The sequence below is a fragment of the Pristis pectinata genome, chromosome 6, assembly GCF_009764475.1.
Source record: "Pristis pectinata isolate sPriPec2 chromosome 6, sPriPec2.1.pri, whole genome shotgun sequence".
Lineage (NCBI taxonomy): Eukaryota > Metazoa > Chordata > Chondrichthyes > Rhinopristiformes > Pristidae > Pristis > Pristis pectinata.
Window position 1 is genome coordinate 2,337,769 of NC_067410.1, and position 27,423 is coordinate 2,365,191.

At 53.1% G+C, this 27,423-nt stretch overlaps 1 protein-coding gene across 1 annotated transcript in view; it reads left to right on the forward strand.

Moving 5' to 3' along the window:
• The window catches only part of LOC127571252 (sodium- and chloride-dependent taurine transporter-like), a 200,858-nt gene extending 186,379 nt beyond the window's left edge, over positions 1 to 14,479 (forward strand). The window contains 7 exon segments of the mRNA XM_052017479.1: positions 589 to 684; positions 687 to 700; positions 3,439 to 3,576; positions 4,276 to 4,378; positions 5,870 to 5,970; positions 8,553 to 8,723; positions 9,826 to 14,479. Coding sequence (XP_051873439.1) covers positions 589 to 684; positions 687 to 700; positions 3,439 to 3,576; positions 4,276 to 4,378; positions 5,870 to 5,970; positions 8,553 to 8,723; positions 9,826 to 9,978 — 776 coding nt within the window. The 3' untranslated portion in view covers positions 9,979 to 14,479.
• Positions 14,480 to 27,423: the final 12,944 nt, after the last annotated feature.

Below are 27,423 nucleotides of genomic sequence, written 5' to 3' on the forward strand. Positions count from 1 at the left end.
AATCCAGCAAGAGGAAGGTGGTGGTAGAATTTTTTGGGGGGATTTGCGCATCTTCACACATTCTTTGTTGGAGCATTTTGCTGTGGGTTTCTGGAACGTTCCTTGCCCTACAACTTCCGGGAGAAAGTTTAATGACTTTCCTTGAGGATTGGAATAAAGGCACAGAGGAAGAAGTTTGAGGGGTGGGGGTGCACACTGCCGGCTAAAACCCAAGGACCCCTCGTCAGCTGACGTCTCCTCCTTGAGAGTGGCCCAGCATCGAGGCACAGGCCTTTCTGCCTACTGCTGTGTGCTGGGCCTCGGTGCCCTACTCGAGCGATGCTGTGCCAGAGAATGGGGAAAGGGGGAGGGGGCGTTCCATTATTGTAGATTTGCTTACCCCCCCCCCCACCCCAAACCGATGGGAGTAATCGTCAGGCCGCATGCACTTTGTTTTAAGAGATTCCGCTGTGATTTAATGGCTTGTATTTTTGTTAACATGCAAATGCCTTATCATTTAGTGCCTCTCGTCCCCTCCCCTCTCCCAACCCCACCCCCTTTTATTTCTCCCTCCTCCCCACCCCCCATCTTTCTGCATTGCTCCTCTAGGTCCTGGTCTGGCATTCATCGCTTACCCTAAAGCTGTGAGCTTGATGCCTTGGCCTACATTCTGGGCTGTCTTGTTTTTCGGAATGCTCCTTCTTCTTGATTGGACAGCCAGGTCAGTTTCCACTGTGTCTCTCTCGTGGTTTAGAGGAGGGGGGAGTGTTTGAGGGGGGGGGCTTCCCTCTCTCTCTCCTCTCTCTACCTCTCTCTCTCTCTCTCTCCCCCACCCTCTTTCTCTCTGCTCATGAACACAGACCTTCCCCCATGGGGATCTCTGCCATCCATCAGTGCTTGGCTCCTGTGCCCCTCGCCGAGGGAGGGGCTGGGGGCACGGAGATGGGGGTTGGGTTGGGTTGGAGGGTGGGGGGGTTGGCGTTACCTGCACTGGGAAGTGAGCAAGCCCAGGGCACGCCCCGCCACGGATGGTGGGGGGGGAATTTGCGGACGGACAGCGAGGCGGTTCCCGCCTCCACTCTCGCTAGCGTGGCTGCCCGCCGGGCTCCCTCACGCGCGCATCTCCGGGTCGTGTGAGCTCCCACACGCATGTTTGATTTGGCACGCGCCTGCCCACGACGTTTCTGATCAGGCGCGTGCCTTTTGCCTCTGCGTGTCACACGCGTTCTTTGGGTCACGCGTGGCCCGTGTTCTCCCCACACCCGTCCTTTTCTGGCACGTGGCCAGCATCGTCTCTGGGTCCTTGTGCCCACACGCGTGTCTCTGCATTGGCACATGCATTGCACACGTATCCTCGTGCTTGTGTCTTTCCTTTGTAAGTTGCTACCTGCACGTGGGTGCATCTGAGCGCCGTGCAACCCTCGGACACGGATATCTTGGGTGTGTGTGTGAGATTCTCTCGGTGTGTAATGGGTCTGCAGCCCACCTCCACACTCAGGACGATCTCTCTTCACCAGGATGGTCCACGAATGGCTCACTCCTGCCGACCACAGCCTCGCTCACGGCCACAGCTTTGACCTCTGGGCAGCGCCCCAATCTAAACAATCACCTGACCCCACTGGTCTCTGGTGCCCTGCATGCTGCTCCACTGACGGAGAACAAGCAGTGAATGTGCAAGCATTTTTGTTCATCAAGAGGAGGGCTGTGTTTGCCCGTCTTATCCAACCGAGCTCCTCCCCCATGGGGGAGGAGGGCAGAGAGGATGGCATCTGCAAGGGACCTGAGGGGGTGGTGAACCAGAGGAGGTGGGGTGTATAGTCCTGGTGACTGGTCACCTGAATGTGTCCTGTCACCTGGGCGTGTGTACCTGGAGAATGTTCCAGAGATTTGGCATGTGGGTTAATTATTGTTGATCACATCCTGTTTTGTGTGCGCGTGCGTGTGCGTGTACGTGTGTGCGTGTGCGTGGTTAGTTAGCCCTTGTCAGATTTGCATTCGTTCCTCAGTGGTGGGGAGATTTGCCGATGTATTGGAAGTTTTAACGTGACCTCAGAGAGCAGCCTACGACGTCCCTTCCCATCTCCCATCTGAGGGCTGGGATGTGGGTCCCTCAACCTACAGCGGCTTACCCGCGATGGTGCGTTCCCCAGCTCCTCCCACCAACGTCCAGCCCCATCAGGGGAGAGAGACCACACTAGGGTGTGGGACCTCCCAAGGGGAGAGGGAGGGAGAGTTCTCTGGGGAGACAGTGGAGAGACACTACCCCAGCCTCGCACAGTTGCTGGGAGTCTCCAGACCACACCCTGGCCGGACCCCTGATGGGCACTGGGTGCTCCCGGAAGATTTGAGAAACTCCAGTTGAGTGTTTACACACTGTCAGGCGTCAACTGTGGTCAGAGTCTAACCCACATCTCTTGGGGAAATAAAAGACCTTTCACACACATGGCTGTATGTATATTGACTTACAGGTGTGCCTCTGACAAAAGACTGATTAGCAGAACGAATTTGTACGTTTTAGCCTTGAACTCACCGAGACAAAGAGGGTTCAGGCGCTCCAACTGTTACCCTCTGCTTCCTGGAAACATCACTGGGGAATGTGGGAGAGTCTCCCACAGAACAAACTGTAAAAGCACTCTGGAAAACAGATAATTCATCCGCAACACTTGAGAATACCTGGGAGTGTGTGATGGAACAGTGTGGAGGGAGCTTCACCTGTGTCTGACCCTGGGAGTGTGTGATGGGACGGTGTAAAGGGAGCTTCACCCTGTGTCTGACCCTGGGAGTGTGTGATGGGACGGTGTAGATGGACCTTCACTCTGTGTCTGACCCCGGGAGTGTGTGATGGGACAGTGTGGAGGGAGCTTCACTCTGTGTCTGACCCTGGGAGTCTGTGATGGGACGGTGTGGAGGGAGCTTCACTCTGTGTCTGACCCTGGGAGTCTGTGATGGGACGGTGTGGAGGGAGCTTCACTCTGTGTCTGACCCTGGGAGTGTGTGATGGGACGGTGTAGAGGGAGCTTCACTCTGTGTTGAACCCATACTGTCCCTGCATTGGGAGTGTGTGACGGGATGGGGATCTTTCTTTTCCCAGCAGGGGGAGGCAGTACTTGGTTTTGTCCCCTGTTGTCTGACAGGATTGGTGCTCTTGCCCTCACCCTCGAGAAATCCTTCCCTCCCTCCACCCGTTCCTTGACCTGGCCACCCTACACCTCACTGCACTGTCCCCCACCCCCCCTCCCCCCCGTGTCCAGACTCCCGGCCTCTCCTGCTCCCACCTTTGTCCAGGATTCCAGCCGTCAGCAGATGACGTGATGCCTTCTGCAGTTGACTTACCCTGTGCTGGCACTGACCCTTTGTCTGGCGGGAGGGAAGGAGGGTCACGTGTGGTGGAGGGGTGGGTGGGAGTTGCCTGGGGTCGAACCTCCCACTGACCTTTGTGTGTCTGACCTCTGGCCGCAGTTCGTGGAGGTGGAAGGGCAGATCACGTCATTGGTTGACCTCTACCCATCCTTCCTAAGGAAGGGTTACCGGCGGGAGATCTTCATTGCTCTGACCTGCACACTCAGCTATGTGTTGGGCTTGGCCATGGTGACCCAGGTGAGTGCACCCCCCACCAGTGAACAGCCCCCATCCCCACCCTCCCCAGTCACCGGGGGCAGACGGAGGTCTCTGGGTCTCAGGTCAGGAACTTCTGAGGGAGGCTTCCGAATTAGTGATCCCTTTGGGATCAGAGAGGGCGATGGAGGGAGGGGACGGGAGGAGGGATGGAGTGTTGTAGAGGAGGGAGGGAAGGGAAGGGCATGGGGGGAGGGTGGTGGGAGAGATTTGGAGGGATGCAGGGGGATGGAGGGAGGGGACGGGAGGGTGGTGGAGGTTTGGTGATGTAGGGAGGGATGGAGGGAGGGGGACAGGAGGTTTAGGTGGAGGATAATCGCTGAGGGTTGAAGGGAGGTGGAGTGTAGGGGCAGGGATGGAGGGTGAGTGGGATAGGAGGGGGCGAGGGTGCGGTGATGGGGAGGGATGTAAGGGCGGGGTTGCAGAGAGGGAGGGGAGGGGAACCTGTCAAAATGAAACAAGCCGCAGATACTGGATCTATAATAAAATCAGGAAGTGCCGGAGTCTGTCAGCAGGTCGGGCGGTTGCCTGGTCTCCAGGTGACTGCGAACGGTTGGAGAACGTGGACAGAGGGATGTGGGAGTTGGGAAATGCAGAGCAGGAGGGGAGGGTAGATCCAGCACGTTGGGAGTGGAAACCGGTTACCTTCACCCTGAGACTCACTGTGTTTTCCCTCGGCAGGGAGGGCTGTATGTGTTCCAGCTGTTCGATTACTATGCAGCCAGCGGCATGTGCCTTCTCTGGGTCGCGTTCTTTGAATGTATTGCAATAGCGTGGGTGTATGGTGAGTGTCCACGTCCGTACACTGCAGACACTCAGACCGTCACTGACAGTTCACCGTCCCCACCGGTACCGTACCCTGGTGTTATACAGTGCCAGACCCGTCCCCACTGGTACTGTACCCCAGTATTATACAGTGACAGACCCGTCCCCACCAGTACTGTACCCCAGTGTTATACAGTGACAGACCCGTCCCCACCAGTACCATACCCCGGTGTTATACAGTGACAGACCCGTCCCCACTGGTACTGTACCCCGGTGTTATACAGTGACAGACCTGTCGCCACCGGTACCGTACCCCAGTGTTATACAGTGCCAGACCCGTCCCCACCAGTACTGTACCCCAGTGTTAATCAAGGACTGACACAGATAGGAAGGGTGCCCTCTTTCACAGACTGCCTCTCCCGACAGTTACAGTCACTGAATTGACTTTCCCGGTTCTAATTTTACATCCTTTATGTGCTGGGTGCTGTGGTGAATTTTGCTGAATAGATTGTGTCCTTTCGGCATGTTCCTGCAGCTGCCTCTGCCCTTCATATATGGCCCTCTCAACACTCTATCGGTGTTTAACACTCCCCGTTATAGATAAGTCTCGTCCCTGGGGCGCTGGGCTCTCTCGGATGTATTTTTAACAACAATTTCATTTATTCTGGTGGTGATTTTCTGTCAGACAATCAGTCAGCCACCTCCAGCTTCATCGCTGTTCATGGTAGGTCAGTGTAAGATGTGCCGTGCAGAATGCAGGCCATTCTGCCCCTCTGCTTGGTGCTGGGGATTCTGTCCCATGCCAGCAACCTCCCACCCCCCTTAACTCCTTGCCCCTCCCTTCCCTTCTTCCCTTGACCCCTCCCTATTGGAGGGAGCTCTGCAATGCTCCCAGGACAGTTTCTCCTGAATTCCCAGTTGGGTCTGTGGTCCCCGATTGCGTTTCCTCCACTTGGAAACATTTTCCTCCCCACCCCCACCCCTCATCTGATCTGCCCACCAGTCCTGACCAGACCCACCATTCCCATCTCCCCCACCCCACCTCCCGACTCCTTGTCTCCCTGTCGCCTCCGAAGCTTTGTCCTCTCGCACACCCATCACCCTGGAACCCTTTTACCTCTTCTCTCCCCCCAACCCTCGAACCTCCCCGACCTTCACCCCTCAACCCTCCCCAACTCTCAATCCTTCCAAACTCTCAACTCTCTCCAAACCATCCCTGACCCTCTACCCTCTTTGACCCTGCCTGTCCCTCCACCTCCCCGACCCTCAGCCCCTCTACCCTCCCTCTCGAGCCCTCGTCCTTGCCTGCGTCCCAGTCCATAATCCATTCCACTTCGGTGGTCCAGGGACAAGTGAAGGTCCCGTGAATTTACCGGCGCTCCACAAATGCCCGCAGTTGCCTGACCTCCCGCGCAGTGTGGAAGTGTTGGCACCGGGTTCCAGAGGAGCACCGGGGTCTCAGAGACGGGCGCTCCCCGGTGACTGATGCTGGTCTCAAATCTCCCAACAGGAGCTGAAAACTTCTATGATGCAGTGGAAGACATGATTGGGTACAGACCGGGGCGTTGGATGAAGTGGAGCTGGGCCGTGATCACTCCTTTCCTGTGCATGGTAAGTGAAGGCCAGGGGGGCGATTCCCAGGGAGCAGAATGTCACTGGTGGGAGGTGGGAAGCACAGCTGCACAGCAAGATCCCACGGGAATGAAGTGAGTCATTACTGGCTCACTGGTTAAACAGTCGACCACACTTCACACAGGACCAATATCACTGTCACAGCAGGGTCAGAGAGTGTGGGGGCTGTACCGTGGGAGGGGCAGTGAGGGACAGTCCGTCTTGCCGGCAGGCGGCGGGGGGGGTCCCCGGTGGAGGTCTCTCTACGAGGGAGTCCTCCCGCTGTACGTCGGGGACCTGGGGTGGAGGGTGTTGCACCGGGCGGTACCGTGCAACCGGTTCCTGAGCCAGTTCACCGGCACCCCGGCCACCTGTCACCTCTGCGGCCGGGAGGAGATGGTGTACCACGCGTACGCGGAGTGTGAGAGGTTGCAGCCCCTCTTTGCGCATCTGTGGGGGCTGCTGCTTAAGTTCTGGCTGCACTTCAGCCCGGCGCTGTTGGTTTACAGGTACCCAGTGTGGCGAGGGGAGGGGCACACGGAGGATCTCCTTGTGGGTCTCCTGCTGGGCCTGGCCAAGCTGGCCATCCATGGGACGCGGCGACGGGCGGCTGAGGGTTCCGGCTGGTCCGCCTGCCTGCCCGTCTTCCGTGCTTACGCGCGTGCGCGGGTGTCTTTGGAGAGGGAGCACGCGGTCTCTGTGGGCACCCTGATTGAGTTCCGCTCGGTGGGCCCCTCAGGGGATCGCGTGTGTCGTGGACGATACAAACGTGGTTCTTATTTGAAGTGTCGCGTGTTGCGTTAGCAGGTGTAGCGTCGCGTGTGTGTTTCATTAGTATTAGTTTGCATTCTCTACCGTAGTATGTCGTTGCGTAGTTTCTTCTTTTCTGTATCAGATGTCGTGTATTGACACTGGTTGTCCTTTTGTAGTGCTTTTAGTGAATAAACGTTATTTTAAAAAAAGGGGCGGTGAGGGAGCATCTCTCTTTCTTGCTGGAACATACCTTTACTGAGATTTATGAAATATCTCTGTGTCCACCATACCTGACCTGAAGTCTCACCCTTTAATCTACTTTTCAAGCCAACTGCCTTTACTTGTTTAAACCCAAGGAATTCTCGCACACCGAGGCCATTGTCTCTCTCTGTCCCTTTTTCTTGAACGTTTTGTTCACTGTTTTTGCCACTTACGGTCAGTACCTGTCCCGTGTTGTTACTGATGGAGCTGCATCCCCAGGGTTACTGACTGACCCCACTGAGTCTCGCTGTTGAGACACTGAACTTTATAGCGTTCTACAGCACAGCAACAGGCCCTTCGGCCCACCGTGTCTATGCCGACCATCATGCCCATCGATACTAACCCCACCTGCCTGCACTGATCCCCTCTCCCTCTGTGCCCTGCTCATTCAGGTACCTGTCCAGTTGCCTCTTAGATGTTGTTCCTGTTCCTGCCTCCACCTCCTCCTCTGGCAGCCAGTTCCAGATACCGACTACTGTGTGTAAGAAACATTTACCCCTCAGGTCCCTCCCTCTCACCGTAAACCTTTGCCCTCTAGTTTTACTCACCCCCAGCATGGGAAACAGACACTGGTTATCTACCCTATCTACGCCTCTCATAGTTTTATGCACCTCTGTAGTCATCCCTCAGCCTCCTTCGCTCCAGGGAAAACAGTCCCAGCCTGTCCAGCCTCTCCTTATAACTCAAGCCCTCCAGTCCTGGCAACGTCCTGCCCCCTCTCCAGCTTAATCACATCCTTCCCATAGTGTGGTGACCAGAACCGCACACAGTGCTCCAAGTAAATGGATGACTTCGCTGAAAACGGCGTCACAGGTAGACAGGGTGGTGAAGAAGGTGTTCGGCACTCTGGCCTTCATCACTCAGGGCACTGAGTACAGGAGTTGGGATGTATGTTGTACAAGATGTCGGAGTATTGTGTTCAGTTTTGGTCCCCCTGCTATAAGAAAGATGCCGTTAAGCTGGAAAGTGCAGAGGAGATTTATGGGGATGTTGCCGGGACTCGAGGGACTGAGTTATGGAGAGAGGTTGGGCAGGCTGGGGCTTTATTCCTTGGAGCGTAGGAGAATGAGGGGTGATCTTATAGAGGTGTATAAAATTATGAGGGGCATAGATAGGGTGAATGCACAGTCTTTTTCCCAGGGTTGAGGAATCAAGAACTAGAGGGTACAGGTTTAAGGTGAGAGGGGAAAGATTTAAAAAGGACCTGAGGGGCAACTTGTTTCACCCAGAGGGTGGTCCGTATATGGAACGAGCTGCCAGAGGAAGTGGGTTGAGGCAGGTACATTGACAACATTTAAAAGATACTTAGGCAGGTCCGTGGATAGGAGAGGTTTAGAGGGATACGGGCCAAATGCAGGCAAATGGGACTGGCTTAGATGGGCATCTTGGTCAGCATTGACCAGTTGGGCCGAAGGGCCTGTTTCTGTTCTCTGTGACTCTATGAGTGCGGATGAACCAACATTTAGTAAAGCGTGATGTCCTCCGCTGCGGGAGGGAGGGCAGGGCTGCGGGTGGACGTGGCGGGGACCGGCAGTGACCAGATGTTCTCTCCTTGACCCCACCTGCAGGCTTGCTTTGTATTCTCTCTGGCCAAGTACACCCCGCTGACCTACAACAAGTCGTACAAGTACCCCGACTGGGCGGAAGGCGTGGGCTGGCTGCTCGCTCTCTCCTCCATGATCTGCATCCCCCTGGTGGTGGTGGTGAAGGTCATCCATTCGGACGGGCCGATAATTGAGGTAGGTCACTCCTGGGGTGTGGGTGGGTGGGTGCCATTCAACAGGAACCGGGGGCCATGCGACGACTCGCACCTGGTCACAGGGAGATCTGATCAGGGAGATCCACCGGAGCAGCCTGTTAGTCAGGGGAGGTCGGCCAGTTGGGGGAGGATCTGGTGGGTGGGGACATGGTGGGTGGGGTCTGACCAGAGTGGATGCACAGGCAGATGTGCTGGTCAGGATGCTGACCTACTGGTGGAGGAGATCCACTCAGGATATCTGGTGGTCAGAGAGAGATCTGGTGGTCAGGGAGAGATCTGGTAGTCAGGGAAGGATCTGGTGGTCAGAGAGAGGGATCTGGTGGTCAGGGAAGGACCTGGTGGTCGGGGAGATCTGGTCAGTGAAGAATCTAGTGGTTGGGGAGATCTGGTGGTTAATAGGACCTGGTGGTCAGTGAAGGATCTGGTGGTTGGGGAGATCTGGTGGTCAGTGAAGGATCTGGTGGTTGGGGAGATCTGGTGGTCAGTGAAGGAGCTGGTGGTCGGGGAGATCTGGTGGTCAGTGAAGGATCTGGTGGTTGGGGAGATCTGGTGGTCAGTGAAGGAGCTGGTGGTCGGGGAGATCTGGTGGTCAGTGAAGGATCTGGTGGTCGGGGAGATCTGGTGGTCATTGAAGGACCTGGTGGTCAGTAAAGGATCTGGTGGTCGGGGAGATCTGGTGGTCAGTGAAAAATTTGGCAGTCAGGGGGAGATCTGCCTCAACACCTCCATCCAGCGGAGAGCCAGGCAGATCTCCCTCCTGCTCTCTGGAGGGAAGTGTGTAATCACACTCCTGTATCCAGCGACCTTGCACGTTACAAACCTGCCCCAGCGTTGGCCTGCCCCGTTCAAAGGGTGGGCGTCACCAAGGGGACAACTAGATGGGACGGTTCAGGGAAAGTAGCTTCCCCTGTGGAGGAGGGGTGCAGGGGGACACCTGAGGGTGAGGGCCTTCACCCCTCCTCGCCGCCAGAACCGGCAAATTCACAGCGCATCGCTTCCCACCGGGAACTTGGCGCGGGCGGGCAGGCTCTTGCTGTGTGCTCTAATCTTAACATCTCCCTTCCCTCCCCCCCACCCACCAGCGGATAAAGTTGCTGACAGCACCCAAGGGAGAAGGAAGGAAGCCAAAAGACTTGGCACTTGATGCTGAAGCAGTTGTTCCACTCAGTCCCAATGGGACTGCTGGAAGTGACGGAGGAAAGCCACCTCAAATAATTATCGAGACTGCAATGTAAGCTCTCTATGAGAGACTAAATTTGTGTTTTTTTTTTGACGAACTCTAGTCTTTGTAGGACCAGTTCCCTCTCTCCCCACCCACCCAACCCCCCTCGCCTCGTCCATTCACAGCAGCCGGTCTGAGCCCACTGGTAACGACGGAATCGACCCATGGACTATCTCGCCCAAGCGGTCACTGGAAGCCCCTCCCTCCTGTCCACACGCTCAGCCGCTTCTCGTGGTCCCCGAAGGGGGAGGGTCCGGTGGGATTTGCTGGGATTTTACCTTCCTGTGCACCCCCCCCCCAACACTGCAGCACAGCCCACACTCCCCCTCCCCATACTCACCCCCAAACCTCGGGGTGTACCGTAGAGACCTTGCAGGCTCTTGCGGGTCTGTTGTGGATGGGATTGTCCCGCCAAACTGATGGGGAGACTCTCCATAGGGAACCGACCGTTCCAATCTCTCCCCCCACACCCCCAGCCCCTCCTCCCCTCCCCCCCCCTTTAGCCCTTATATTTCACTGGGGGGGGGCGTGCAATATTTTTGAAGAACAGAGATTCGGCTCCCAACACATTCTGTGCAGGAGTCTGCTCTGCTTCCTCACCTCCTTGTGCCCCCTCCCCTCCCCATTCACCATCTCCCACCACCTCCCCCATTCTATCTCCCCTTCCCCCTCTGGCACCCTCCTCCTCCCTCCCCTCCCAGCGATCAAGGGGAGTGCTCAGATCCCACACAACACTGGACCAAGCCCCTGTAAATGGCAGGATCCCACACCAGGAGGTGGTCTGGGTGGAGGCTGTTTCGTGAATGGCATGCAGTTGGTAGATTTACAAAAAGCTTCAAAAAAAATATGTTGCACAATGTTTTAAGACTTTTGTGTGTGTGAGTGTGTGTGTGTGTGTGAGTGTGTGTGTGAGTGTGCGCGTGTGTGTGGTTAATGGAATAATTTTACATTGTACCTGTGGCTTTTTGTAACAACGATCATTGTGTACATGATCCCAGCATCAATATTATAGGGAGTTTGAGGAAGATTTTAAAACCCTTGTCATTTATTTTTTGTATGGAGCATATTTTTCAACTTGTAACACCTTTGTGTTAACCTGTTGTAGGTTTATATTTTACTGAGAAGCATTGAAAATGTTGCAGCTTAACAGTGCTACCTAGTCTGTCACTGGATCCCAGAGTACGTCAGGAGTGTTTAAAGACAGTCTCTCTCTCTCAGTCTCTCTCTCTCTGTCTCTCTCTCTCTGTCTCTCTCTCTCTGTCTCTCTCTCTCTGTCTCTCTCTCTCAGTCTCTCTCTCTGTCTCTCTCTCTCTGTCTCTGTCTCTCTCAGTCTCTCTCTCTCAGTCTCTCTCTCTCAGTCTCTCTCTCTCAGTCTCTCTCTCTGTCTCTCAGTCTCTGTCTCTCAGTCTCTCTCTGTCTCTCTCTCAGTCTCTCTCTCTCTCAGTCTCTCTCTCTCTCAGTCTCTCTCTCTGTCTCTCAGTCTCTCTCTCTCAGTCTCTCTCTCTCAGTCTCTCTCTCTCACTCATTTTCTCCTTTTCACTATTCACTTGTTCTCTCCCTCCCTCCCCACCCCACTCTCTCTCACTCCCTCTCCCTTCCCCCTCTCCCTTCCCCCCTCTCTCTCCTGTGAGACTCACCTCAATCTCCCCTTGATTGGAACAGTTCTAGCCGGCAGCTCGCCCACACCCCAACAACTGCCGCCCACCACCCCCCACCACCAACCCCCAGATCCGGAATGTGAACGGATCGAATCCTGGGCCAATGTTAAGCCCTCGTCCCGCACGGAACGTTGTTATCCGGTCCCACACAGATGTGGAGTTAATGCTGAGGGAGGGGCAGTGACCCATCACAGAGTGCCCCACCCCCCCATATCCCACATCAGAGGGAGGGTTCTGCCCCCCACGGTGATGGAATCCCTGGGATCTGCCTGTCCCAGACTCTCCTGATTACAAAGTAGGTCCCATCGCCCACCCCTGCTCATCCTGCCCGAGGGAGGGTCACCATCCCGGGGGTAGCCAGCAAAATGTCCGAAGAGTTTAAAATGACAGTTGGAGCCCCAAAGGAAACCTGGTGCCTGGGTAGCTCAGGACAGTCTGAAAAACGTCTCCTCCCACAGTATCTGAGGGGTGTGGTGGGGTGGGGGGAGATTTAGCCCCCTCACCGGTGATCTATGATCTGGTCTGGCCCAGAGCTGAACCACACCCAAACAGCTCAGGTCTCACAGAGGGTGCTTCCCCCAACACCCAGACAGCTCGGGACCCACAGAGGGAGCTCTCCCCCCCAACACCCAGACAGCTCGGGACCCACAGAGGGAGCTCTCCCCCCCAACACCCAGACAGCTCAGGACTCACAGAGGGTGCTTCCCCCAACACCCAGACAGCTCGGGACCCACAGAGGCTCTCCCCCCCAACACCCAGACTGCTCAGGACCCACAGAGGGAGCTCTCCCCCCCCCCCAACACCCAGACAGCTCGGGACCCACGGAGGGAGATCCCCCCCGCACCCCACACACCCAGACAGCTCGGGACCCACAGAGGGAGCTCTCCCCCCCCAACACCCAGACAGCTCGGGACCCACAGAGGGAGCTCTCCCCCCCAACACCCAGACAGCTCGGGACCCACAGAGGGAGCTCTCCCCCCCAACACCCAGACAGCTCAGGACCCACAGAGGGAGCTCCCCCCCCAACACCCAGACAGCTCGGGACCCATCGAGGGAGCTCCCCCCCACCGGGCAGGGCTGACATTCTGTCCTGATTCTTTATCTCCCGGTGTGCGGGGCCCAATCGGAGTCGGATGCAGTGTCCCAGGGCGGTGCGAGGGGTCCGGTCTGGGCGGATCGGGAGATTGGAGGAGGACAGGGTGTAGTGAGCTCGATGTCCAGTCACGGTGCAGACCAGCTGCAGCTCCTGTTCTCCTGTGGGAGGTGGAAGGTGAGGGAGTGTCTGCATATGCCCCCGCCAGTTTGACTGTCAGCAGGAAGGCCGAGTGTGTGCCTCGATGAATGATTAAACCGCCAGGGCAGGGGGCCAGCCAGGCAAGTCATCAAAGGAACAATTTACAGAGAGGGAGCAGGAAGCTGCTGTTCAAATAAAGCAGGCAATGCTGAACCAGCCCGAGGGAGCAAGGTCTGAGGCTGGGCCTCAACCCTCATCCCTACCCAACCCCCCCCCCCCCCCCCCCAAAACATCCGGCCTTGAGCCTTGTTCACCTTCCCAGTATCCCTGACCCCCTTCCTTAAGAGTGAGTCTTATAGGTGGTACAGGTGCATGTGCGCACACACACACACACACACACACACACACACACACGCGTGTAGGCAGGTGTGGACACAGGCAGGGACAGTTGCACAGAGGGGGAGATGGGCAGTCAGAGGGACTCTGTCCAATGTGTGCCATTGAAAACTTCCTTGGCAGAAGGATAACTGTACTGTGGGTGCCTCTAAATGCAGCTAACACTACACTGAACCTTACAGTGTTATAAAAGAATTTGCTGCTTTGATTAATTAAATTGAGTTATTAATGCAAGCTTCATTGCTGTTGCTGTATTTTCAAATCTGTGCTTGTGGATACAGAGACCCATGCTGATGTGATGTTGCTCTGACCCAGGGAGAAGTGAAAGCCCCGGTCTCTTCCTCTGTAAATACAGGCACCCCAGAGCTTCACTGCATTTTAACTCTTGTGTTTTTTTTAATGTGTCAAGACTACAAATTGCAATCTTAGATACCAAACACTTTTCCTAGTGAATAAGCTTTGAAAAACAATGCATTTTTTTTATTTACGGAAACATTGAGTTCTCCGAATTCGACAAGTTCGCTGGTAATTTTCTCAATTTCTGTAGAATTCATTTTGATTTCATGGCAGGAACTTTCACCCTGGGCCGTCCCGCCTTGTCCTTCGGTGAAGTGTTGGGGAGGGTTTGCAATGGTGACCATGGTCCCGTTGCTCCACCCTCAACTCAACCTGCAAGTGGGAAGCATTTTCGTCCTCAATCAGAGGATTCCCCTCCCTCTCCCCATCCCCTGTCCCCAGCCCCCACCTCTCCCTCTCTCTCTCACTTTCATTCCCTCCTTCCCTTTCTCCCTGCCATCCTTTCCCCCCACCTTCTGCCTCTTGTCCCCACACTCCCCCTCGCCTCCACACCTTCACTCTCTCTCCTCCCACACCCTGGGAGACTCTGGGACACCCACCTCAGTGGTGCAGGGGTTGTGGTGAGTGGGGTGTAGAGGGGGTGTCTGGTTGTCCTGGAGATGCTGTCTAGGGGCCGGTTCCTGTCCACGTCTGTCTGATCCCCACCGTTTTGCTGTTCTGAACCTAGATCCGGTTCAACTTTTAGCAGTTTGCAGGTTTTTTTAGAAAGATAAACAATATAAAAGATATGTATTTATATGATACGGTATATTCATGTGTCATGTGCTTTCTTAGGTGACAGTTCGAATTGTATTAGAAACTTTGATCTTGTACTGTGTGAGTAAATAAAAACATAAAAAATTAATAAATGTTTACAGTTTTCACTGAAACTTCCAGTCGTCAGTAATTTCTTTCTGTACAACTCAGTCACAGGGAGGGGCGGTACTGAGGGAGGGTCACACTGTGGGAGGGGTTGTACTGAGGGAGAGTTGCACTGTGGGAGGGGCTCAGATGGCGTTGAGTCTTTGGAAGAGAGGGTATGAATGTAGAGGAGGGTATGACAGATAGTCAGCATGGCTTTGTGCGTGGTAGATCGTGTTTAATGAATCTTGTAGAGTTTTTCGAGGAGGTTACCAAGAAAGCAGATGAAGGAAAGGCTGTGGATGTGGTCTATATGGACTTTAGTAAGGCCTTTGACAAGGTCCCACATGGGAGGTTAGTTCAGAAGGTTCAGGCATTAGGTATCCATGGAGAGGTTGTAAACTGGATTGGAAATTGGCTGCGTGGGAGAAGACAGAGTGGTAGCGGATGGTTGTTTCTCAGATTGGAGGCCTGTGACTAGTGGTGTGCCTCAGGGATCTGTGCTGGGGCCATTGTTGTTTGTTGTCTATATCAATGATCTAGACGATAATGTAGTAAATTGGATCAGCAAGTTTGCTGATGACACTAAGATTGGAGGCGCAGTGGACGGTGAGGGAGGCTTTCAAATCTTGTAGAGGGATCTGGACCAACTAGAAGAATGGTCCAGAAAATGGCAGATGGAATTTAATGCAGACAAGTGTGAGGTGTTGCATTTTGGAAGGACAAACCAAGGTAGGACATACACAGTAAATGGTCGGGCACTGAGGAGTGCGGAGGAACAAAGGGATCTGGGAGTTCAGATACATAATTCCCTGAAAGTGGCGTCACAGGTAGACAGGGCTGTAAAAAAAGCTTTTGGAATCCTGGCATTTATAAATCAAAGTATAGAGTATAGGAGTTGGGATGTTATGGTGACGTTGTATAAGACATTGGTGAGGCCAAATTTGGAGTATTGTGTGCAGTTCTGGTCACCTAACTATAGGAAGGATGTCAGTAAGATTGAAAGAGTGCAGAGGAGATTTACTAGAATGATGCCGGGTCTTCAGGAGTTGAGTTACAGGGAAAGATTGAACAGGTTAGGACTTTATTCCTTGGAGCGTAGAAGAAAGAGGGGAGATTTGATAGAGGTTTACAAAATTATGAGGGGTATAGACAGAGTTAATGTGAGCAGGCTCTTTCCATCTAGATTAGGAGAGATAAGTACGAGAGGACATGGCTTTAGGGTGAAAGGGGAAAGGTTTAGGGGGAACATTAGGGGGAACAGAGAGTGGTGGGAGTGTGGAACGAGCTGCCATCTGATGTGGTAAATGTGGGCTCACTTGAGTTTTAAAAATAAATTGGGTAGATACATGGACAGGAGGGGTCTGGAGGGTTATGGACTGGGTGCAGGTCAATGGGACTAGCAGAATAAAGTTTCGGCACAGACTAGAAGGGCCGAATGGCCTGTTTTCTTAGCTGTAGTGTTATATGGTTCTATAGTATATATGACAAAGTGTAGTCCCAGAGAAATAACATGAAGCTTCTGTGTTGCCAGAGGTGACGGGGCCTGTTCACCTCAGCAGTTGTCCAGGCAGCAGGTCTTGGACAGGAATGGGCTGACCCCTGCCTCAGTGCTTGGACCAGTGGGAGGTCAGCCCAGAGCCTTGTCCCGGGATCAAAGGGTCCACGTTGAAAGGTCACACACTGACCTGTTTAGGGCAGTTAGAGTCCTTGTGAAGCGTGAGCTGGAGATACCAACCCAGAGGTGCAGTGTGCAGAGCTGCTGCCTCACAGCGCTGGAGACCCGGGTTCGATTCCCACCTCGGGTGCTGTCTGTGTGGAGTTTGCACGTTCTCAATGTGACCGTGTGGGTTTCCCCCAGGTGCTCTGGTTCCCTCCCACATCCCAAAGACATGCAGGTTGGTGGGTTAATTGGCCGCTGTAAGTTGCCCCCAGTGTGTGGGTGAGGGGTAGAATCTGGGGGTAGTTGGTGGGAATGTGGGGAGAATGAAATGGGATCAGCGTAAATGGTGGTTGGAGGTCAGCATGGACTCAGTGGGCCGAAGGGCCTGTTTCTGCGCTGTATCTCCCTCTACAACATAAAACTCCCCATCATTACCTCTGTAACACATGCCGCTGGTTTCCTGATTCCTACCGTTCCCCACGTTAGCACCACTGTGTGGGGGTCCACAGACAGACCCCACCAACGTTTCCTGCCCCTCCTGGGTTCTCAGCTCCACCCAAATGATTCTCCCGGCTGTTCTGAGCTCAGCTCCCTCCTTCCCGCTGCCTCAGTCCCACCGTTTAATATCAGGGTAAGTCTGCCTGCTTTTCAAAGTGACCAACGTCGGAAAGTAAATATTCCAGGGGTCAGACTTTGCAGCCAAATCTCTGAAATGGAGATTACGTTGAACCCATTTATTTCTGTTTGTTCCATTTATTCACCTGCCCTGTGACAAACACTGCCTGCATTTGGATAGCGACCCCTCACTGTTGGACTTGGGCATTTTCCGAGCTCTGACTCCTGATGCTGATTGGAGGTAGACTCTCACACACGCGTGTGTTGTCTGCGTGTGGTCTGCGTGTGTGTGTTTGTGCGTGTATTTGTGTAAGTGGAACATTTGTGTGTGTATGCATGTGTGTATGTGTGGTACATTTGTGTGTGCACACGTGTGTGTGTATCTGTGTGCGTGTGTAGTGTGTGCATGTGTGTGTGTGTGTTTGTGTGTGTGTGCATGTGTGTATGTGTGGTACATTTGTGTGTGTGCACACGTGTGTGTGTGTGTCTGTGTGCGTGTGTGTAGTGTGTGCATGTGTGTGTGTGTTTGTGTGTGTGTGCATGTGTGTATGTGTGGTACATTTGTGTGTGTGCACACGTATGTGTGTGTATCTGTGTGCGTGTGTGTAGTGTGTGCATGTGTGTGTGTTTGTGTGTGTGTGTATGTGTGGTACATTTGTGTGTGTGCACACGTGTGTGTGTGTATCTGTGCGCGTGTGTGTAGTGTGTGCATGTGTGTGTGTGTGTGTTTGTGTGTGTGTGCATGTGTGTATGTGGTGCCTTTGCATATACGCATGTGTGTGTGTTTGTGTGTGTGTGTGTGTGTGTGTGGACTATCACTTCCTAACACACAGGGTACACGCCCACGTCTCACCGTGAGCTGGCATTGACTCAATGGGCAGAAAGGCCTGGAGCTGTGGAGCCACAGGCTGAAGGGGTTAATGTGCAGGACCTGGAGCGACACCACGACCCAGTGAGAGGTGAGAGCATGTCTGGTGTCACACGTGGTGGGTGACTGACCCCTGGGACAGGCAGTGGCTGGAGGGAGGGCTCTTCGGCGGGGGTGGCTTCACCGCCGACGGGCAGAGCACCAATGACCGGCAGGAAGGGGGAGCAGGGCAGGCTCAAGGACTGTGAACACGTGTGGGAGGGTCCCTACAGGAATAAAAATAGCCGAAAGATAAGAGAATGAAGAGCAAAGGTCGGGGTTCACACACGTTGCAGATAACTGCGAATCCGGGGGGAGAGCTGAGGCTACAGCAGCAACAGTGTGCGTCAGCCGCACAGCAAGACTCCGGCGGGAGACCAAAAACCAGCAGATGCTGCAAATCCGAATCAAAAACACAGACCTCAAAACACACGGCAGGTCAGTCAGTGCTGGCAGTGAGGGAAAAAAGTGAAGCCACAGGGTGACCCTCCCTCAGTACTGACCCTCCCACAGTGTGACCCTCCCTCAGTGCCCCCCCACAGTGTGACCCTCCCTCAGTACAGCCCCTCCCACAGTGTGACCCTCCCTCAGTGCCCCTCCCACAGTGTGACCCTCCCTCAGTACTGCCCCTCCCACAGTGTGACCCTCCCTCAGTGCCCCCCCACAGTGTGACCCTCCCTCAGTACTGCCCCTCCCACAGTGTGACCCTCCCTCAGTGCCCCTCCCACAGTGTGACCCTCCCTCAGTACTGACCCTTTTTGTTATTATAAACATTTATTCGCTAAAAGCACTACTAAAAGGACAACCAGTGTCAATACACGACATCTAATACAGAAAAGAAGAAACTACGCAACGACAGAACGACTGTAGATAAAGCAAGCTAATACTAACAAAACACACACGTAACACTACACCCGCTAACGCAACACGTGACACTTCAAATACGAATCACATTTGTACCGTCCACAAAACATGTGATCCCCTGAGGGGCCCATCGAGCGCGGAATTGAACCAGGGTTGTGACTGCCCTGGTCACCACCCCCCTCCTGCCCCCCTGACATCACACCTGAGCATATCCACCCCTCGCCCTGCCGGGTCTGGTCACCACTGGGGCAGGGCAGACACGGGCCTGTGTGTCCACTGAAGTTCCAGATGACCATCAGATAACAGGAGCAGAATTAGGCCATTCAGCCCATCAAGTCTGCCCCACCATTCAATCATGGCTGATTTTCTTTTCAACCCCATTCTCCTGCCCTCTCCCTGTAACCCTGAATCCACTTACCAATCAAGAACCTGTCAATCTCTGCCTTAAATACACCAAGTGACTTGACCTCTACAGCCGTCTGTGGCAACAAATTCCACAGATTCACCACCCTCTGGCTGAAGAAACTCCTCCTCACCTCAGTTTTACAGGGCCACCCCTCAAGTTGTTGTCCATCAGTGAGGGGGTGGGGACAGGGATGTGGGTCTGTGATGGGTGTGATGTGACAGAGACCGCACACCCCCCAGGCTCACTCACCCTGCCTTTAGACGTAAAACCAAAGGACTGGGACCCTGGTGGGTGGACCACAGCAGGAGAAAGGGGCTGTGGAGGCTGCTGAATCGTAGGCCTACACAACACAGAAACAGGCCCTTCGGCCCAACTCATCCATGCTGACCAAATGCCCATCTAAGCCAGTCCCATTTGCCGCGTTTGGTCCATATCCCTCAAAACCTTTCCCATCCATGGACCTGTCCAAATGTTTTGTAAATGTTGTTAATGTACCTGCCTCACCCACTTCCTCTGGCAGCTCGTTCCATATACGGACCACCCTCTGGGTGAAAAAGTTACCCCTCAGGATCCTATTAAATCTTTCCCCTCTCATCTTAAACCTGTTCTTGATTCCCCAACCCTGGGGAAACTGTGCACACACATTCACCCTATCTATGCACCTCGTGATTTTATACACCTCTGTAAGATCACCCCTCATTCTCCCTCCAAGGAATAAAGTCCTTGCCTGCCCAACCTCTCCCTATATCCTGAGATCCTTTGGAGAATTGTGTTCAATAGGCAGTGTGAGCCCATCAGGGAACTGCCTACAAGGAGAACATAGAACATAGAACACTACAGCACAGTACAGGCCCTTCAGCCCACAATGTTGTGCCGACATTTTATCCTGCTCTAAGATCTATCTAATCCTTCCCTCCCACATAGACACATGAATGATAGAAAAATAGGGGGCTATCTTAAATGTCCCTAATGTATCTGCCCCCACAACCTCTGCCAGCAGTGCGTTCCACACACCCACCACTCTCTGTGTAAAAAAATTACCCCTGACATCCCCCTTATACCTTCCTCCAATCACCTTAAAATTATGTCCCCTCGTGTTAGCCATTGTCGCCCTGGGAAATAGTCTCTGACTGTCCACTCGATCTATGCCTCTTATCATCTTGTACACCTCTATCAAATCACCTCTCATCCTCCTTCTCCCCAAAGAGAAAAGCCCTAGCTCACTCAACCTATCCTCATAAGACATGCTCTCCAATCCAGGCAGCATCCTGGTAAATCTCCTCTGCACCCTCTCTAAAGTTTCCACACCCTTCCTATAATGAGGCGACCAGAACTGAACACAATACTCCAAGTGTGGTCTGACCAGAGTTCTATAGAGCTGCAACATCACCTCGCGGCTCTTGAACTCAATCCCCCGACTAATGAAGGCCAACACTCCATACACCTTCTTAACAACCCTATCGACCTGCATGGCAACCTTGAGGGATCTATGGACGTGGACCCCAAGACCCCAAGGAACAGATGGATCTAGTCATCCTCTTATTCTTCACATACGTGTAGAACGCCTTGGGGTTTTCCTTGATCCTACTCACCAAGGACTTCTCATGCCCCCTTCTAGCTCTCCTAAGTCCCTCCTGCTACCAAGTAACTCTCCAGAGCCCTGTCTGATCCATGTTTTCTAAACCTCAGGTAAGCTTCTTTCTTCCTCTTAAAAAGATATTCTGCATCTCTTGTCAACCACGGTTCCTTCACTCTACCATCCTTACCCTGCCTCAATGGGACAAACCTATCCAGAACCCCATGCAAGTATTCCTTAAACAACCTCCACATTTCCGCTGTGCACTTCCCCAAGAACATCTGTTTCCAATTTACACTCCTGTTCCCACCTAATAGCGTCATAATTCCCCCCTCCCCCAGTTAAATACTTTCCCATATCGTCTGCTCCTATCCCTCTCCAAGGCTACGGTAAAGGTCAAGGAGTTATGGTCACTGTCTCCAAAATGCTCTCCCACCAAGAGATCTGAAACCTGACCAGGCTCATTGCCCAGTACCAGGTCCAGTACAGCCTCTCCTCTAGTCGGCCTGTCCACATACTGTATCAGGAATCCTTCCTGTACACACCAAACAAACTCTGCCCCATCTATCCCCTTTACACTAAGGAGGTGCCAATCAATATTAGGGAAGTTGAAATCACCCATGACAACAACCCTGTTATTTTTGCACCTCTGCAAAATCTGCCTCCCGATCTGTTCCTCAGTGTCTCTGCTGCTACTGGGGGGTTCTGTAGAATACTCCCAATAGAGTGATCGCTCCCTTCCTGTTTCTGACTTCCTCCCACACTGACCCTCCAGGACATCCTCCCTTTCTACAGCTGTGACACTGTCCCTGGTCAGCAAAGCCACTCCCGCACCTCTTTTACCTCTGTCCCTTTTGAAACATCCAAACCCCAGAATATCCAGCAGCCATTCCTGCCCTTGTGACAGCCAAGTCTCTGTAATGGCCACAACATTCATCACCCTTGTTCCTGATACTTCTTGCATTAAAGTAGACGCACCAGCCCATCTGACTGACTGGAAATTTTGCCCTTTCAACTGTCTATCCTTCCTCACATTTTTTCTACACTCTGCATCTACTTGTACACTAAATGCACCAACCTCTGGTTCCCATCCCCCTGCCAAACTAGTTTAAACCCTCCCCATCAGTTCCAGCAAACCTGCCCGCAAGAATATTGGTCCCCCTCCAGTTCAGGTGTAACCCGTCCTTTTCGTACAGGTCATACCTTCCCCAGAAGAGATCCTAATGATCAACAAATCTGGAACCCTGTCCCCTGCACCAATTTCTCAGCCACACCAAATCATCCTATTCTTACCCTCACTGGCACGTGGCACAGGCAGCAATCCAGAGATTACTGCCCTCAAGGTCCTGCTTTTCAGCTTCCTACCTAGTGCCCCATATTCCCTCTTCAGGACCTCATCTCTTTTCCTACCTATGTCATTGGTACCAATATGTACCACGACCTCTGGCTGTTCACCCTCCCCCGTCAGCATGCTGTGGACCCGATCCGAGACATCCCTGACCCTGGCACCAGGGAGGCAACATACCATCCGGGAGTCTCTTTCACACCCACAGAATCTCCTGTCTGCCCCCTTACTATGGAATCCCCTGTCACTACCGCCCTCCTCTTCTCCCCCCTTCCCTTCTGCACCACACGACCAGGCTCAGTGCCAGAGACCTGGTCACTGCAGCTTTCCTCTGGTAGCTCAAGCCTCCCCAACAGTATCCAAAGCGGTATACTTGTTATTGAGCAGAACGGCCACAGGGATACTCTGCACTACCTGCCTATTCTCCGTCTTTCTCCTGACAGTCACCCAGTTACCTGCCTCCTGCAGCTTCAGAATGACTGCCTCCCTGTAGCTCTTACCTACGTACCCCTCGTTATCCCCTAGGAGCTGAAGGTCATCCAGCTGCAGCTCCAGTTCCCCAACATGGTCTGTAAGGAGCTGCAGCTGGATGCACCTCATGCAGATGTAGTTATCGGGAGACTGGAACTCCCACATCTCACAAGCTGAACACACCACTGACCCTGGAGCCATTCTCACTGCTCTGTCCCGGCACTAAAGGGAACGCCAAAGCAAGAAAGAAACTTACCAGAGACTTATCTTTGACGCTTCTCGCCGGCCTCAAACACCCCCCCCCCACCTCCTCACCCCCCTTCCCCCCACCCCCCCCCGGGGGCAATTTACGGCGGCCAATTAACCCACCGACCCACACGTCGTTGGGATGCGGGAGGAAACCGGAGCACCTGGAGGAAACCCACGCGGTCCCAGGGAGAACGTGCAAACTCCACACAGGCAGCGCCAGAGGTTGGATCGAACCCGGGTCTCTGGGGCTGTGAGGCAGCGGCACTACCCGCTGTGCCACTGTGCTGCCCTAATCTACTTACAAGCTTGACAAACCAAGTAAGCAGCAATAGTGTGGAAGGTGCATTCATGGAGTGTGTTCGGGTTTGTTTCCCAGTGCAGTATGTTGATGGTCCAAAAAGGCAACAGGCAATGTTGTGCAGTGATAAAAGGTTCAATAATACTCAGGTAGCTCAAGGATCTTTGGGGAAGAGTGATCATAATATGACAGAATTTTAAGTCAAGATTGAAAATGAGTTATTTCAATCAGAAACCAAGGTATTAAATCTGGACAAAGCAGTTTAGGGAGGTATGGGGTGAGAGTTGGCTCATAGATTGGGAAAGGACATTAATAGTAGCTACAATAAACAAGGAAAGGCCAACATCTGGAGAACTGATGGATCGTTTACAGCAAGTATATCCCTCCGAGGCACAAATTCCCAATGGGAATAGTGGCCCAGCTGCGGCCAACAGCAGAAGCTATAGATAGCACCAGATCAAAGGACAAGCGTAAAGTGTTGCCAAAAAGAGCAGTAATCTTGGGAATTGGGAAAATGTCAAGAGCTGAGCAGAGGAAGACCTGGGCAGTGATAAGGACTGGGAAAGTAAGTGTGAGATCATGAGAAAGGCAATATGCAGGAAGCATTCTAAAAAAATCTTCTGTAGATATGTAAAAAGGATCAAAAGTTAACGTCTGTCTCCTCCTGACTGGGGTAAGGGAAGTTACATTGGGGAATAAATGGATTGGAAAGGTGTAGAAGGTTATGGGCCAAACGCAGGCAAGTGGGACTAGCTTGGATGGCGCATCTTGGTCAGCATGGACCAGTCGGGCCAAAGGGCCTGTTTCCATGCTGTATGACTCTATGGCTCTTTCAGAAAATAGCAGGGAAATGAAACAACTATTTCGTGTCTGCCTTCACAGAAGAAGATACAGAAAAGCTCCCAGAACAAGTCTAGGGTAGTGATGAGCTGAGACAAATTAGCTCTGGTAAAAAAATGATCACATTGGAGAAACTAATGAGAGTAAGTTCAATAAATAGAGTCACAGAGTCTTACAGCACAGAAACAGGCCCTTCGGCCCAACTCATTGATGCTGACTGTGTTGCCCAGCGAGCTCGTCCCATCTGCCCGCATTTGGCCCACAGCCCTCGAAACCTCTCCTATCCATGGACTTACCTAAATGGCTTTTAAACGTTGCTAATGTGTCCGCCTCAACCACTGTTCCTGGCAGCTCATTCCAAATATGCACCACACTTTCTGCGAAGAAGCTGCCCCTGATGTCCCTTTTAAATCTCTCGCCTCTGATCTTAAACCTACGCCCTCTTGTTTTTAGCACCCCCTCCCTGGGAAAAAGACTGTGTGGTTTCACCCTGTCTATGCCCCTCATGATCTTATACACCTCTATCAGGTCACCCCTCAATCTCCTACGTTCCAGGGAATAAAGTCCTTGTCTACACAACCTCTGTAACTCAGGCCCCAAGTCCAGGCAACATGCTGGGAAATATTTTCTGCACTCTTAGGCCCAGGGTTCAATGACTTGCATCCAAAGCTTTAGAAACAGGCAGCTGTGGAGGGAGTGGCTGCACTGATTCCAAATTTAGATGGATTTTAGAACAGTTTCCACATTTTGAAAGGCAGCAAATGCAACCCCACTGTTCAAGAAAGAGAGAGAGTGAGCAGGGAACTACAGGCCAGACACCAGTTGCAGTGAAAATGTTGGAAGCTGTTAGTAAGGAAGTGGTAAAGGACCACTGGAAAATATTACTTTGCCTCTTCTACCCATCGCCTCCCAGCTTCTCACATCTCTCCCTTTCACCCCCCTCCCCCACCCTCCTACCTTCCCCCCTCACCTGGACTCACCTGTCACCTGCCAGCCTGTGCTCCTCCCCCTCCCCCACCTTCTCATTCTGGCTTCTGCCCTCTTCCTTTCCAGCCCTGATGAAGGGTCTCGGCCCGAAACGTCGACTGTTTATTTCCCTCCATGGACGCTGACTGACCCGCTGAGTTCCTCCAGCACTTTCTATGTGTTGCTCCAGATTTCCAGCATCTCTTGTGTGTCCAAGATATTACTTGGATCAGGGTCAACGTGAATTTGTGAAGATGAAATCTCGTTTGATAAACATATTAGAACTTTTTGAGGTTGTCACTGACGGAACAGATAAGGCGCAACCAGTGGCAAAGTTGAATCACGTGGGGTCGAGAATTAGTTAACAATAAAAAGCACGGCAGAACAAACAGGTCACTTCCAGCTGGGTTGGCAGGGTTGGTGTTGGAAACCAGTTGTGAATGTGTCTGTGCAGAGCCGGAGGTGACAGTCCCACAGTAAGCGGACGGCCACTCAGGAGAGGGACTGAGGAGTTTCTTCACTCGGGGGGGGGGGGGATGGTGTGAAATCTCTGCCCACAAGGTGTGGAGGCTTGGTGGCTGAACGTTCGAGAGGAATTGATGGGTTTTTGGGTGTGAAGGGCCGTGAGGTTAGAGAGGGAAGGTGACGCCGAGGTAGAGGATCAGCCGTGAAGTTATTGAGCGGGGAAGTAAGCTCGAGGCCGAGTGGCCGACTCCTGCTCCTTCCCGATGTTACAGTTCCTGCTGCTAGCGAAGAGCTTTGGTGCCTCCTGTTGGAACTGGAGTTGGTTTATTATTGTCATTTGTACTGAGGTCCAGTGAAAAACTTGTCATGCACATCGATCGTACAGATCAGTTCATTACGCAGTGCACTGAGGTAGTACGAAGGAAAATAATGACAGAATGCAGAATGAAGTGTCACAGCTATAGGGAAGTGCAGTGCAGGCAGGTCAAGTGTCCACCTTATCGTACTAGGGAACTGTTCAGCAGGATAGAAGCTGTCCTTGAGCCTGGTGGTACGTGCTTTCAGGATTTTGTATCTTCTGCCTGATGGGAGGGGGGAGAAGAGAGAATGTCCGGGGTGGGTGAGGTCTTATGTTGGCTGCTTTACCGAGGCAGTGGGAAGTGTGGACAGAGTCCATGGAGGGGAGGCTGGTTTCCGTGATGTGCTGAGCTGTGTCCACAACTCTCTGCAGTAACAATTTTAATTAACAGCAACAAACAAGACGCTGAAGGAACTCAGTGGGTCAGCCAGCATCAACTGTCCATTTCCCTCCACGGATGCTGCCTGGCCTACTGAGTTCCTCCAACATCTTGTGTGTTGCTCCAGATTCCAGTATCTGCACTCTCCTGTGTCTCCAATTTACATTACATTGAACCTGCAGTCAACCACCATTCAGTCTCCTGATGGGGTGGCTGCCCCTCCCCAGCTTCCTCTCACCCCTCTCCATCTCTCCCAATTCCTCTATCCCTTGTGTGTCAATCCCACTTGCCCTGATGATCACCTCGAGTATTCCCCGTGGGAATGAGTTCCTCATTCTCCCTCCTCTCCGAGTGAGGCTTCTGAATTCCTAACCGTGTATCCGAGAGTAATACAGCACAGAAACAGGTCCTTCTTGTCCATGCCGACGAGGTGCCTTCCTGAGCTTGTCCCATGCGTTTGGCCCAGATCCCTCTAAACCTTTCCTATCCACGGACCTGGCCAAATGCCTTTTAAAGGTTGTTAATGTACCTGCCTCACCCACTTCCTCTGGCAACTCGTTCCATATACGGACCACCCTCTGGGTGAAAAATTTGCCCCTCAGGTCCCCTTTAAATCTTTCCCCTCTCAATGACCGGCAACGGGGAGACGCAGATCGTGGTTACGGACAGAGCGCAGGTGTTCGGCAAAATGGTCACCTACTCAGCGTTTGGTCTCACCGATGTAGAGGAGGCCTCCCCCATTGCCGGTCACTTCAACTCCCCCTCCCACACTATCACTGGTACGTCAGTCCTCGGCCTCCTCCACTGCCGGGAGAATTCCAAGCGCAAACTGGAGGAACAGCTCCTCATTTTCCCTCTTGGAACCTTGCAGCCTAACGGCATGAACATTGAATTCTCCCACTTTAAATAATCCCCACACACCTTAAACACGACCCCCCCCCCCCACCATGACTCTTCTCTTCTTCCCTGTCCTAGCCTCTCTCGTTTCTCTACCCCTTTTCCTCTCTCTCCTTCCCTTTGACCCGTCCCCCGGTGGATCTGCTCTCCCCTCCTCCCCCGCACCTCCCGATCACCATCTCTTACCTGCATCCACCTATCACCACCCTGTGCCCACCCCGCCTCCCCTCTTTTGTCCACCTATCACTGCTCTGCTTTCCCCTCCTATATTTCGGGCTTCCCCTTTTCCTATCTTCAGTCCTGAAGAAGGGTCCTGACCTGAAACGTTGACCGCCTGCTCTTCTCCACGGATGCTGCCTGGCCTGCTGAGTTCCTCCAGCATCATTGTGTTTCTCATCTTGGTGGGACTGGAGTCACATGTAGGCCAGACCGGGTAAGGCCCAAGTCAAGTTGAGTTCATGTTGACAGGTACGGTGAGGTACAGGTACAATGAAAAACGTGCTTGCAGCAGCAACACAGGCACGCAGGTACGGACAACACACAGAACATTAAGTATACAAGACAGTGAAAAAAACTGTAAAACAAGACACTAGTGCAAAAAAAAGACACAACCAGAGACAAGTCCGTGGTGGTGCCAGAGGTGTCGGTAGTGTCCTGTTACTGAGGGAGGGTCA